Here is a 13,206-nt window from a genome sequence, read left to right on the forward strand (position 1 = left end):
AATTTTTTTTCCACTTTATTTCCTATTGTACTGACTTTTCAACACTCACTCCTTTAAATCCCAGCCAGAACTGATGTCCCCAGAACCAATTATAATTGTGAAAGTCTAAAAGTTTATATTCATTAACTTTAAAAAATAACAACTAAGTCAATAACACACTTTAAACTAATAAGGTACTTGTAGAAATAATGGTAGCTCAAAAGACAGTTTATGGTCCTGTGAAACACACCACTTAGCTGACCGAGACCAGATAGGACTACGGCACAATACCCATCAGCACAATGGATCCAAGTTTAAAGCGTTGGTTTGGGAACACCAAATTTTAATGTATTCCAAGCATACATTTGGCTCTGGACTGATGTTCAGCCTTTTAGTTGAAACCTGTGCCTACGCACAGTACCATGCTCACTTCTGTCTGCTTGCAATGCTTCCAAAAGGATTTAAGAATGACCATGTTTTAAGACCAGCAGTTGGGTTCAGGCTGACCCCAATAATGACAATTCAGGATGCTTTAAAGAAAAGCAAACAATTATTAAACAATGTGGTCATGGTAGAAATTAAATTATTCAGATCTTAAAGGTGTGTATATTCATACCCTTCGATATTAGTATTTCATATAGATTTAAGAGGATGTGAATCAAATTGTGAATCAACCCTCCAACATTTTAATATATAAAATTTGCCCACATCAAAGTGCAAGGGATACATTGTCTTCTAACCGAATTTTTCCTCCATACTAGCACACTAAAAAAAGTAAACAAGCCAAAGCCATTGTGGCATATGCTTCGTTAGATACGTGTGGGTGGAAAGGGAGAAATTAGATTGTGCCAACTGGAAAAGGACAGTACCAGCTGGGTAAGAAGCATTACTCTCAAGCTGCTAAGGGAACATCACCAATCTCACAGAGGTATAGAGAATTAAAGCCTACGGTCAACCTCCATTTTCCTTAAAGATATTCCAAGAGTCTGTTTGGTTTTTGCTTTTTAAGTATGCAGAGCAAATGTAGAACTTTTTTCAGATATATTGCAGAATACACTTATCTTCTACACACCACTAACAGACGTTGTTTACAAAAACTGCAACAAATCTAAGCTTTTCAGAAATAAACTATTTTTTTCTCCATAAACAAAAAGCAACATTCAAGTGTCACCTGTTTTGTCTTTCAATATTTTGTAGCTCCCTGTGGTCCCTTTTCAGGTGTTTGGTCAAAGATGTAAAGTATTCCTTCAACAAATTCTGGAAGGGCTGTTGTTTCTCTGGGCTAATTATCTCACTAGGAGGAAAGCCCAAGTTAAACTTCTCTGCAACAGTTTTTACTTTCCTTGGTACCAAACCAGCAATGTCATCTCCACAGTGCCGACAAAAGCTGATAACCACAGAAACATGAGTGTGGGATTCTCGATCAGCGTTAATAATATTTTTAAGCTGCTCATAGATTAAAGACAGACCTTCCTTGTCAGTGAAAATCCCAACTATTGTCAATTCTGCAATGAAACGCAAATCAGTTCTTAACTTGGTAATGTTCGGTGTCTTCTCTTCTTTCCTTGCCTCAAAATGCTTTTTCCAAGCCTGAAGTAATGAAGGAGCAAAATCAGCATAGCGCTGGTGAAAGAGGGAACACAAGTGCACAGCGCAGTTCACATCTGATATTTTCAGTTTGGCTTCCACGATAGAAGCTACTGCTTCTGCAATGTATTTGCTTAAATTCAGGCTATTAAAGTCATGGGACAAGGAGTCCCTTTGTTGCTCTGTAATGGTTTTTAGCTTCTTAACAAAAGCTGTGTTCTTCTTCAGACTGGAATCCAGTCTGCTGAAGAAGTTTTCCTCAGGGCGATTGTCTGGTGCATTCTGGTTTTTGCTGCGAAGCTCTTTTCTTGCCTGGTGGCGCTCCCAAGCCTCCTGATGGAGCTGATGCGCTTCCTCTTTTTCTCTAAGAGAAATAAAAATTAGTCATTTTCGTTACAGAACCTTACTTTCAGGTTAACAGTTCAGAGGAAAAAAAAGTCATAGTTGGAAACCCTCCAGCAGTTCTAACCATAATTTCCCCTTAATACTCTATTTTTAAATATTTAACAAGTGAATCCTAGAAAGCTAAAGCATCTGCTTCATGGACTACTCTGTTTAATTTTTTTTGCTGCAAAAGGCAAGTACTACTTGTTACAAAATGAAATTTCTCTAATATTTCTATGCAGAACATATTAATCCCAACAGACTTAGAAAATAAAAACTCCATTTACTCCAGACGGAGATGAAGTTCTTACAGAAGAGGACAACAACCTTTCAACAGGTTACTGTATTACAGTTAAGGGAAATCTTTTATTCCCAGACTACTGAAATTACACAGAAAGTTTTAAATAGGTGAAATACACCTGTCCCAGCTAGAATTCGGCTATGACATTGCCTCAGTCTTAGGAAGTGACATATTTCAAACACAAGAATGTCTGGAATCCTGGCTTTATTGGTCTAAAGATGCTATCTTCAACACTGTAGTACCTTTAGATAACATACTAAGAAACACTGTCTTGGTAATATCACATATTAAACTGCCAGGTTACATTCAGTGTTTGCCATCTAGGTATCACTTGTCTATGACCTATGACCGATTAAAAGAAATTACAGCCATCCCTCACAGTAGATTTTCTCCTGTTATGGTCTGTGGACCTGTTAGAGCCTGTATTCCCGATTTTATGACACTAACACTTCTGCATCTTAAAAGAAACTGTGCTTCTTGATTGAATCATATTTGTGCATTACATGGTCATCACATGGAGAGCACTATCAAAACCCGATATTAGTGACTAAAGTAACAGAGGTTAGAGGTGAAAACTCAAAACTACACAGAAGTCAAAGCATGCTCAGCTAGCCATATAACATTTATAACACTACATACAACTTACAATAAGTACCTCAAACAGTTCATCTTTTATAATTCCACCCACAACCCTGATAGCAGGACTACAGCACTTGGCACAAGTAAACCATTAAAAGACAACTTACTTCAGTTGAGCAGCTGCTTCTTCCTGTTTCTTTTTCTCTTCCTCCTCTTGTTTCTTTTTCTCCTCTTCTTCAAGTTTCTTTTTTTCTTCCTCTTCTTTCTTCTTTTGCTCTTCTTCTGCCTTTACTTTATCCTCTTCTTTTTTCTTCCGCTCCTTGTCTTCTTTTTTTCTTTTATCCTCTTCCAGTTTTTTCTTTTTATCTTCAGGAACCTTTAAAGTCTCTCTCTTCATGCCAACCTTGACATCTTCTTTTGGCTTCTCCCTGGTGCTCACTGGTCGCCTTTCACTAAATTCTTTTTCTTTATTATTTAACGGAGATTCTTTTTCTTCCATATTTGCTGGCTTTTTGCGCTCCGCTGGCATTGTGTTACCCAGGCAAGTCTGCAGAATCACAGGAAAATAAGTACTTTTAATTTGTTGTTGATATATTGAAGTCACTTTGACAGCCCACCCATGATCACTTAGTTCTTAACGAAGTAAGATAACTCACAAATGCCTGACTCATCAGAATAAAATACAGGTTTAAGGTAAGTTTTCTTGAACTAAGGAATGGCCCTAACAACAGGTTAAAAACTAATCATTTTGTTATAGTGGTTGTCTTCAGCATGAATTGTGAAGTAAAAGCATTTGAAGTTTCTGCAACTTGAGGTATACAAGATCTTGGAACATAAACAGAAATCCATGTGCAAAAAAAAAAATCCAAGACTGATGAAAGTAAGGTACTCCCAGCTTAAAAATGAATAAAAATATTTGATTCATCAGCAAACACCTGCACCTCACTGACCTTTCTACACATCTAAGAATACTCCCCCTTCCACTGCCTCTACTTAGGATCATAGGACAATTCAGGTTAGACAAGACCTCAAGGGGCTCAACCTCCTGCTCAAAGCAGGGTCGACTATGAGGTCAAGGCTCCAGTCGTGGAAACTGCCAAGGAAGGAGACTGCACAACCTCTCTGGCCAACCTGCTCCAATGTCTGACTGTCCTCATTGTTAAAAGGCATCATCTCGTTCCCCTCTTTCCTCATTCCTCCCAAGATTTCCCCAGTCATCTCAAGCACTCTTCCCATATAGCACAAGGACCAGCTGGAAAAGCATGCTGTGCTGACTAAGATGTATGCACAAACCTCCACGCCAGCAGAACAAACGGAAATGATAGCGGAAAGGCTACAATTATCAAGAGTTATCAAAGGCTCCAATTTGTATCTTTTTCTACTCAACCAATGTTCTTCTGGGGACTTGTAGGAGCTTTAGCATCTTTGGGGGTTGCACCCCTCTAAGCTTTCATTTCATTTGGCTAAGCATCCAAAAGATAACAAATATTAACAAAAAAGGACAGAATTGCAGAATAATTTACACGGGGAGGAAACTCTGGAGGTCACCTAGTTTACTCCCTTGCTCAAAGCAGGTCAAATCAGACCAGGGACTTGGCTAGCTAAGTTTTGAGTATCTCCAAGGATGGAGATGCAATGGCCCCCTCTGAGTCCCTGTTCCAGTACCTGAATAACCACACTGTGAAAAATCTTATCCTAATATCATCCTGGAATTTGTTATGCCCCACTTTGTGTCCATTTCTTCTCATCCTGTCCCTGGTGAGGATCCTATCCCTGTCTGGGATCTGTCACTATCCTGGTGATCCTATCCCTGTCTTCAGGACTCATCCTCTTTGACAGTAATTTGCAACAGCACCAATGAAGAAATTTTTCTGACACTGATTTATGGAAGTAAGACCAATCAAATCAGCATTGCTTAAACAAGTACTAGCAAATTTGGCTCCCTAATGCATATCTACAACTAAAAGGTTTCACAGCTCAACATCTCAGAACTACTTGGATTTCAAAAACACTGATCTACATCATCTTAAAACAGTATTATTATTAAATCAGTACTTAACCAAGGCAGGGGGGGTTCAACAAAACCCAAACAACTAAGCAGCCCCCTAAACCCCTTCGTATTAAAGGTGTGAGCTAATTTTTCCATCTCTGTAGGCCAGTTAAGTGGGTTCCTCACAGATCCACCTGGGAGATGCAAATCCTTTACATGTTTTGTTTCAAATTCAACAATAAGTATATTAATCTTTACTCACTGCAAATCCGCATTGGAAATTCCATCAGTTTGAGACAGCTAAACTCTCTCCCACATTTTTAACAAAAGGGGTTTGAAAGGGAAGCTTTTAGCATTTAAACATCACTGTAATATCTTACTAGTAAGATTAGGTCCATTAGAACATTGCATGAGACTCTCCAATAATTGTATTAAAACGTCTCTCACCAAGAAGTCTACTAAACAAAAAAAAAAATAAGAGTAACACATTCATTAAAAAAGTGTTAGATTCTGAAAGATAATGAATTGGGAGCTAAGTTTAAAAAGAAAACATTGGGCGGGGTGGGGGGGGAAGAGTTGTTCGATTAAAGAAATGCTGGAAAGACATACCACAATTCCAATACTCCAGCTTTTATCTTTGTCCCCCACCTGTTGTTAGTAGGGTAATTCAAATACGATTGGGAAAAAAAAATATACAAAACAATAAAATATCCAGCTACAGCTGTAACTTTTAACAACATGGTCACTTACCAAAATCATTACAGTACTCAAGTCTTACTAATTTTAGGAACTCAGAATTCTGTTTTAAAGATGTATCTGACATTTGTTTGTCTAAAAACAAAACAGAGAAGATAGGATAAAAAGAAAAGGGATGGAGCATAATCGGGTACATTGTGATTTCAACCACAAGGCAGTATTATCTGCTTCCCCCCCATGAACCCTGGTCACCAAAAGACTGCCAACAATCTAGTTTATAATAGATTTCTGTCCTGTATCACAGAATACTTATGTCACGATACTCCCGACTACCTACTACATATATAGCTCCTTATCTCGCAAACCCTTCCGATCGTACTGCCAGCTCATTTATGTCTACCCACCACTGATGGCAGGAGGCAGGCAGTGCGGTTGCTGCCTCCAAGATATACACAGAGCGATTCACGGGTCAGCACACGACTGTCAGCCAACAGCACAGACAAAACAGAACTGTCCACTGAGCATATGACACAGCCCTTCCCTCAGCAAGAATGCTAATTCAGACCTTGTTACTTTTCCTCAGCTGCCAGTTACCACAAGATCTGTAGAAAGTTTATACCTTCAAAACATCTGCCTAATTTGATTGAAACTGGCAGAAAGGTTCAAAAGTTGTGGGAAAGAGAGAAAAATGGAAGCAGGCAGCAGACTTGCCTGGGTCTCATTTCCATAGGAAATAAGATTGAAGAGATACAGTTTGGTCCAGATTAAGGGAATGGTAAGGGAATTAAGAGAAACTTAATCATTAAGAGAACTTCTATTTAATACCTAACATTTCTGTGAATGTACTGATGAAAAGTACTGATGAAAAGGCAGGATAATGACATAAACTTCAAAAGCCAATAGATATGAGAAACTGGCTTTCACAGCTGAAAATCAGAAAGGACGGAGAAGACAGATACAAGACAAGCATTCCATGTGCTCTTGGACTCTTCACAGTCCATTTCTGTAGTGACATTTAGATGTTTTAACACTCTGTCGTCTTAGTTTTATCACTTACAGATGCTATTTTTCCAGAGAAAACTATCTCTTATTTCTTCCACTATTTGACCTACCTTAACTCAGTTAAGAAATTTTTATTGTACTTGAATTTCTACTTCATTTTTTTTCCGTACCAATCTCAGAATTTAAAAAACTGACGGGATTGGGCTCACAATATTCTAGGCTCAGAAACTTAAGGTCTTGAAATGCACAGGCAACGCTTAAGAGAAAGCATCCATGTACTTACTCTCAAGGAAACCAAAGAGTCATAAAAGGTATTCAGCATCATTAATCTAGCCACCATTCATAAAAAAAGGAAAAGCATCAACACCTCGGTCTGATATGCTTGAATGCTCTCAAATCAATAAAAACAGCCAATTGTCACAGATTGCAGTACCATGAACCAGAACCTCAATCCTTGCAAACACAAGTATGCGGGGAAGAAATAGAGCTTTATTAACTAAGAATATTGAGATTTTTCACATTCTTTTTTACTGCTACTGGAAACTAAGTTGATCACACAAACAATCCTTTACACAGCTACTCTATTACAAGAGATAAGGGAGATAAAGAATGTAGGCAAGATGTCCCACTTCTGACCCACTGAAAAAATCTCAAAGAGCAACAAACTTCTTCATCGTTAGAAATCACACCACTAGAAAATTAAAAGTTTCAAGAACTGAAATGCAATTAAGATTTCTCTTAAAGTAAAGGAAGGAACGTGAGAAAAATACCGTGGTCAATCGGAAGAAGATAAACTTAGCCACAAGTTTTGAAAGATGAGACACAGAGCGAGACAGGAAATTCTAGTGCAGAGCAAAAAGCCCCCCCTACACACTGGCAGGGAAGGCAGGCCTGCCTAACCAGCCGGGCAGTTTTACTTTCGATTCCATAGGCCTCGGAGAAAGTGTTTTGCTGTCAGGTCTGCAGGAACACGCTTTCCACTGAGAAAAGAGGCCTACGGACAAGTCAGTAAATGTACGTGGAGCAAAAGACTTCCTAGCTAACAACCCTCCTGGCTTCCTCCAGGGCGCCCCTGCACCCGTCGCTCCGCGCAGGCAGGGTCTCCAACAACCCAGCCACCTCCTCGGGCTCTGCCTTCCCCGCTCGCACCGCAAGCCTGAGGAAAACAGCGACCTGCCCCGCTGCCTGCCACCGCCTCGCCGTGCCCTGCAGGCAGCCCTCACCCCGGCCCTTCCCTCTCCTCACCCCCACGGCCCCCCTCTGCCCCGGGACGCCTCTCCCCGCGCCGCCCCACGGCCCCCGCCTCCGACAGGCCCCTGCGCCCTCCCACCGCCTCCCCCCGGGCCCTCTTCCCCACACACCGCGGCGCCGCCCCACCCTCCGGGCCGTCCGGCGCCCCCGCCCTCCCCAGGCGGCCGGTGCCCCCGCCGCCCGCCGCCTCAGGCCCGCTACCTCGGCCCGCTGCGGACATGGGCCCGGCCTCCCGGGGAGCGCCAGCTCCTCCGCCCGCCGCGGCCCCCTCCCCAGCGCGCGAGGCCCCCTCGCTCTTCTCCCCTCACGACGCCCGCCGCGCTCCCTACCGAGGCGCCCGCCGCGCCGCCTGACCGACAGCACCGCCCCGAACGAACCCGCGGCGCCCGCTCCGCGACGCCCAGGCGCGAAAGGAAGGGCGGCGTACCCTAACCGCGCCGTCGCCGCGGCCCCGGCCGCTTCGGTGAACGCCACTTCCCGACGGGCGGGGGTCAGGCAGCGCGGAGGGCAGCCCCGGGCAGGGTCCTGACGGCGGGCTGCCCTGCTCGGGTTACCGGGAGGCTGCGGAGACGGAAGTAGCGAAGGGGGCCGGGGGGGGGGGGGGCTCGGCGGCGCCGTCCCTCACAGCGGGGATGGGGAGGAGGAATGGGCCCGGAGTGGCGATTCCTTGGTGGCCCCAGCGCACGATTTGCCTTGTCGCCCCGCGTGACGTCACTGCCGTGACGTGTCTTCGGTGATGAGGCGTCACGTCTCGTCACGCTGGTCGTCACGTCAAGGGTGGCCTTTCTGAGGGGAGCGCGCGGCGGCTGTACCGCACGGGGGGGGGGGGGGGGGGGGAGCCGGCACGGCGCTGCCCGATCTGTTCAGCTGTCACCGTGATGAAATACTAGGAGTAACAGTGGCATAATACCAAGTCATTACATAATTGATGATTTAATGGATGTCATCTGTTGTGTTTTGTAGTCCTAGATCTGCTGTCTCCACCTCGTCCTCCTGTCCTGTCAGTATTCTTGCCTGGACATCCAGAGGCATTTTACAACGGTAAATTCAGTTGCACAGACCTTCCCAGTTTATTTGAAACGCTCACGCTCTGCGTGCCTGGGCATGGCGTCTGCTGATGGGCAGCTCTGAGGTCGCCCAAGCTGGAAAAAGCTGGCACAATGCAGAATTTCGGAGTGTCAATCTGGTATTTATTTTACATTTAGACTTCTGCTTCTGACAGAAGCTTTTTCTTAGCTATGGGAAAGTGTTTACACCCCTCTAGACTTAGAATGAGCGCACACAAATATTTGACCATGACAGCAGGCGCAGGCCTGGATGCGCATAATGAGATTATTCAGCTGTTAAAGCCACCTTTTATTCAGAGGCAAGACTCAGCCCAAATACAAGACTCTGTTTACGGATGCAGAGTTTTAGGTATCCTCTGCCAACTGGTACAGGACTAGACAAGTTTGGGTTTTTTTCCAGGAAAGAGCCCTCCTCCCTCTTGTTTAACTTTATTGCTCATTTTGCAGGCACATCTAAAAATCTCTTTCTGGAAAAGTTTGAAAGAACAAAGTCATGCTTGTTATTTACACAGATCATTCAAGTGTCCCCGCTAGACAAAGATTTCATTTACTTGCCAAAATATCTTGAGTTACCAGGCTGATTAAACTGATTCACTAGAATGGAGAAGATCCATGTGCTAAACAGAGAAAAAAAGAGGTTAAATGGGGAGGGTGACTCCATGTTAGTGTGGGCGCTTTATTTTCCAAAGTCCTGTAGCCTGTCAGTGGATGCCTTTGAATTATTCTTTTTTGGATGGGTTTGAAAAGGCAGACTCAGCGTTACATTAGGCTTAAGTATCAGTTTCAGTGGCATTACGTCAAGAAATGTTGGCTTATTTTCTTCTGAAGCGTGATATTGGTGCCTTTTCTAACATGAATAAAATGTACTATTGCTACAGTTTTGAAAGGAAACAAAAGCTCCTTCTGTGTTTATATCACATTCCCACACAGATACGTCTATGTTGGAACTGTCTTTTGTAAAGACCATGCAAGTAGATCTGGTTTTACCATTGTCTGATAGCTTGGAAAGCTTTTCCTTAGGAAGTACCTGTTTCATTTGTGTACATACTGATCAAGTTTTCCTACTGACTAACTACCAAAAAGAAAACCAGGTAGATCTCATTTCCTGAGTCTCAGCTATAAAGCGTGTCTTGCAATTTTTTTCATTCCTGAAGCTCTTCTTCCCAACTTTTTCAGTATGGTTCCTCAATTACTGGCACCAAACATGCACACAGTATTCGGAGAGGAATCACAGTTGTGCCAAATACTGGCCTAATGTAGAATCTGTAGGTGTACTCAGTATTTCCTTGTAGCCACATCCAAAAAACTATCTTTCTTGCCAAGTGATATTCACATAACTTTTTTAGACCATCTGTTTTATTCCCATGGTTTTTGGAGATTATTTATAGTCACCGTTTCCTAGAAAGGAGCTACATTTTAGTGCAGATACTCTTTCAAGGTGTACAAGCTTGTGTCTCATCCTGTTAAAATAAATCACATTTGCTTATGTCCAGTCCATTTTGACACTCAGATACAAGATAACCTCTCTTCACCACACATACCTCCAGCTGACAAACTTGGTCAGGACTTACTTGTGGGAATGTTTTTTGGGTTGATATAACTACTAAAGTGGCAAGGACTATAATCCATTTAGAAATACTCCCAGCTGCTGCTGATTTTTTATTTAAAATATTGCAAGTTCAGATCTGCTAGGTAGTCAGCCATATACTATTTAGTATATACAACCTTGATTTTGAAGCATTTTGAGTTTTCTTAGCCAGAACGTGGGGTAGTATTGAATCAACCTCACACAGGAGTCTTCTCTAGGACTGGCTCTCTGTGCCAGAAGAGTCAGGCCAGGAGGGTCCCCTTGCAGAGCCAGAGCATATGCCCTTAGCAGCAGGGTTTCTGCTGGCATAGGTACCACTTTCTCACATTTAGACATGAACCAAAGTAAAAAAAAAAATATTGACCAAGATGTAGTTACAGCAAGGCTTTTGCCACGTGTAATCATGTCCTACATAAGATGATGATGCTGGCGAAAGTCTGAAAAGTACTTTAAATCTTTATTAACTGAATTTTGAATCACAGAAAAAAACCCAACAAGTTGACAAGATATATATTCCATAAACCCATGCTTAGACTTGATTAAACCAGTAAGTGAACCTGTATATACAAATACCCCATTGCTTCTCCGAGATCGACATTGTGTGACTGAACGATCTCATTTAGTCCTTTTTAACTTTGGAAGATTTTTAATGTTCAAACCTATTCCTATCAGTGCTAATGGGGAAATATTCAACTAACTCTCTATCTGCTTTAAAGCAAAACCATATCGATATCTGCTATTTGACTGATATTTGCTTAAGAACTGTGGAAAAGTATTTCATCATCATGCGATTTGCCTGCAACATTTGTCTTTTTCCCCAAGCACAGAATAGAAATATTTAACTATATCAACCTTTTCTGCCTCTTTACTCCACAAAATCGTGTAATGTTGCAACATTATTTTCAAAGTTCCTTTGTTCTAATACACATTGAAAAAATCCATACTCAAAGCCACATTTCTACTATGCTTTACTCTGTTGGCCACATGTCAACTGTCCTACCACAGTGTACCCTTTGGCCTTCTTTGCAGCTTTAAAGGTCATTCACCTTTATTTTTCTCCAAATTGGCTGTTATAAATCTGCATAAATCCAACCATACAGGCCTCAAGGAACGCAAGTGGCTCCTCTCCAAGAACTATGACTATCATAAAATCCCTGGCCAACTGTGGTATCATAATTGATTCAGTTGCAAAATCTGGTTCCACCTGTTCCAAAAGCATATAACCACAGTTCGATTTGAAGGAAAAAATACTCTTTGATTTCCCCGTTGTGAGGGATCAAAAGTAGATCCACGGGCACAACCAGGCCTGTGGAAAGGTAACTTGCCAGTACCCCTCCTGCCTCCCAGGCCTGCATTCACACAAAGTTTACGGAATCACAGGATGGTGGAGGTTGGAAGGAACCTCTGGAGGTCACCTGGTCCACCCCTCCCTGCTCAACCAGGGCTACCTAGAGTCAGTTGTCCAGACGGCTTTTGAATGTCTCCAAGGATGGAGACTCCACAACCTCCCTGGATATCCTGTTCGAGCGCTTGGTCACCCTCACAGTAAAAAGATGTTTCCTGATGTTCAGAGGGAACGTCCCGTGTTTCAGTTTGTGCCCATCGCCTCTGGTCCTGTCACTGGGCACCACTGGAAAGAGTCTGGATCCATCCTCTTTGTACCCTCCCTTCAGGTACTTATGTCCATTGATAAGGTCCCCCTGAGCCTTCTCTTCTCCAGGCTGAACAGTCACAGCTCTCTCAGCCTTTCCTCATGTGAGGTGCTCCAGTCCCTTCATCATCTTTGTGGCCCTTCGTTGGCTTCTCTCCGATATGTCCATGTCTGTCTTGTACTGAGGAGCCCAGAACTGGACAGGGGCGGCCTCACCAGTGCTGAGTAGAGGGGACCTGCTGGCAATACTTTTAACGCAGCCCAGGACACCATTTGCTGCCTTTGCTGCAAGGGCAAGGTGCTGGCTCCTGTTCAACTTGGTGTCCACCAGGACCCCCAGGTCCTTTTCTGCCAAGCTGCTTTCCAGCATGTACTGGTGCCTGGGGTTGTTCCTCCCCAGGTGCAGGCTGAGTCTCCATCCCTGGAGGTATTTAAAAGATGGGTAGACGTGGTGCTCGAGGAAATGGTTTAGTGGTGGACTTGGCAGTGATAGGTTAACGGTTGGACTCAATGCTCTTAAGGGTCTTTTCCAACCTTAACGATTCTATGACTCAACAGGACTTCGCACTTCTCCTTGTTGAACTCCATGAGGTTCCCATCAGCCCATTTCTCCAGCCCGTTGAGGTCCCTCTGGATGGCAGCACGACCCTCTCATGTATCAGCCACTCCTCCCAGTTTTGTTTTGTCTGCAAGCTTTCTGAGGGTACGTTTTGCCCCATCATCCAGACCATTAGTGAAGATGTTAAACAGGACCAGACCCACAACAGACCCTTGAGGTACACCGCTAGTTACCAGCCTCCAACTAGACTTTGTGCCATTGATCACCACCCCTGGACCCGGCCATTCAGCCAGGTTTCAATCCACCTGACTGTGCTCCTCCAGCTCATCAACAGCTTCTCTACGAGGATTTTATGGGAGATGGCGTCGAAGGCCTTACTGAAGTCCAGGCAGCCAACACCCGCTGCTCTCCCCTCATCGACCGGGCCAGTCACTTCGTTCTGGAAGTTTATCAAGCTGGTTGAGCGGGGTGAAGCCGCGCTGACTACTCCTGGACTTTCTTGTCCTTCATGCGATTGGAAACGGTTCGCGGGCACCTGAAAACTTTAAATGAAGCTTTTAGATTTTGTTAAA

General features: G+C 43.5%; 1 protein-coding gene across 5 annotated transcripts in view; it reads right to left on the reverse strand.

The window, feature by feature from the left end:
• UPF2 (UPF2 regulator of nonsense mediated mRNA decay) overlaps window positions 1–8,372 on the reverse strand; it is a 69,598-nt gene extending 61,226 nt beyond the window's left edge. The window contains exons 1-4 of one of the 5 annotated variants that reach the window (XM_087764901.1): window positions 7,971–8,038; window positions 5,571–5,651; window positions 2,998–3,377; window positions 1,151–1,930 (exon numbers count right to left, since the gene is read on the reverse strand). In XM_087764901.1, the coding sequence (XP_087621027.1) occupies window positions 1,151–1,930; window positions 2,998–3,377; window positions 5,571–5,579 (1,169 nt within the window). In that variant the 5' untranslated portion in view covers window positions 5,580–5,651; window positions 7,971–8,038. The other 4 variants (XM_087764903.1, XM_087764904.1, XM_087764902.1 and 1 more) reach the window with 4 other exon arrangements.
• Window positions 8,373–13,206: the final 4,834 nt, after the last annotated feature.

This window comes from Nipponia nippon, unplaced genomic scaffold, assembly GCF_047370975.1.
Source record: "Nipponia nippon isolate SJK-2023a ecotype South Korea unplaced genomic scaffold, ASM4737097v1 scaffold_3, whole genome shotgun sequence".
NCBI classification, from domain to species: domain Eukaryota; kingdom Metazoa; phylum Chordata; class Aves; order Pelecaniformes; family Threskiornithidae; genus Nipponia; species Nipponia nippon.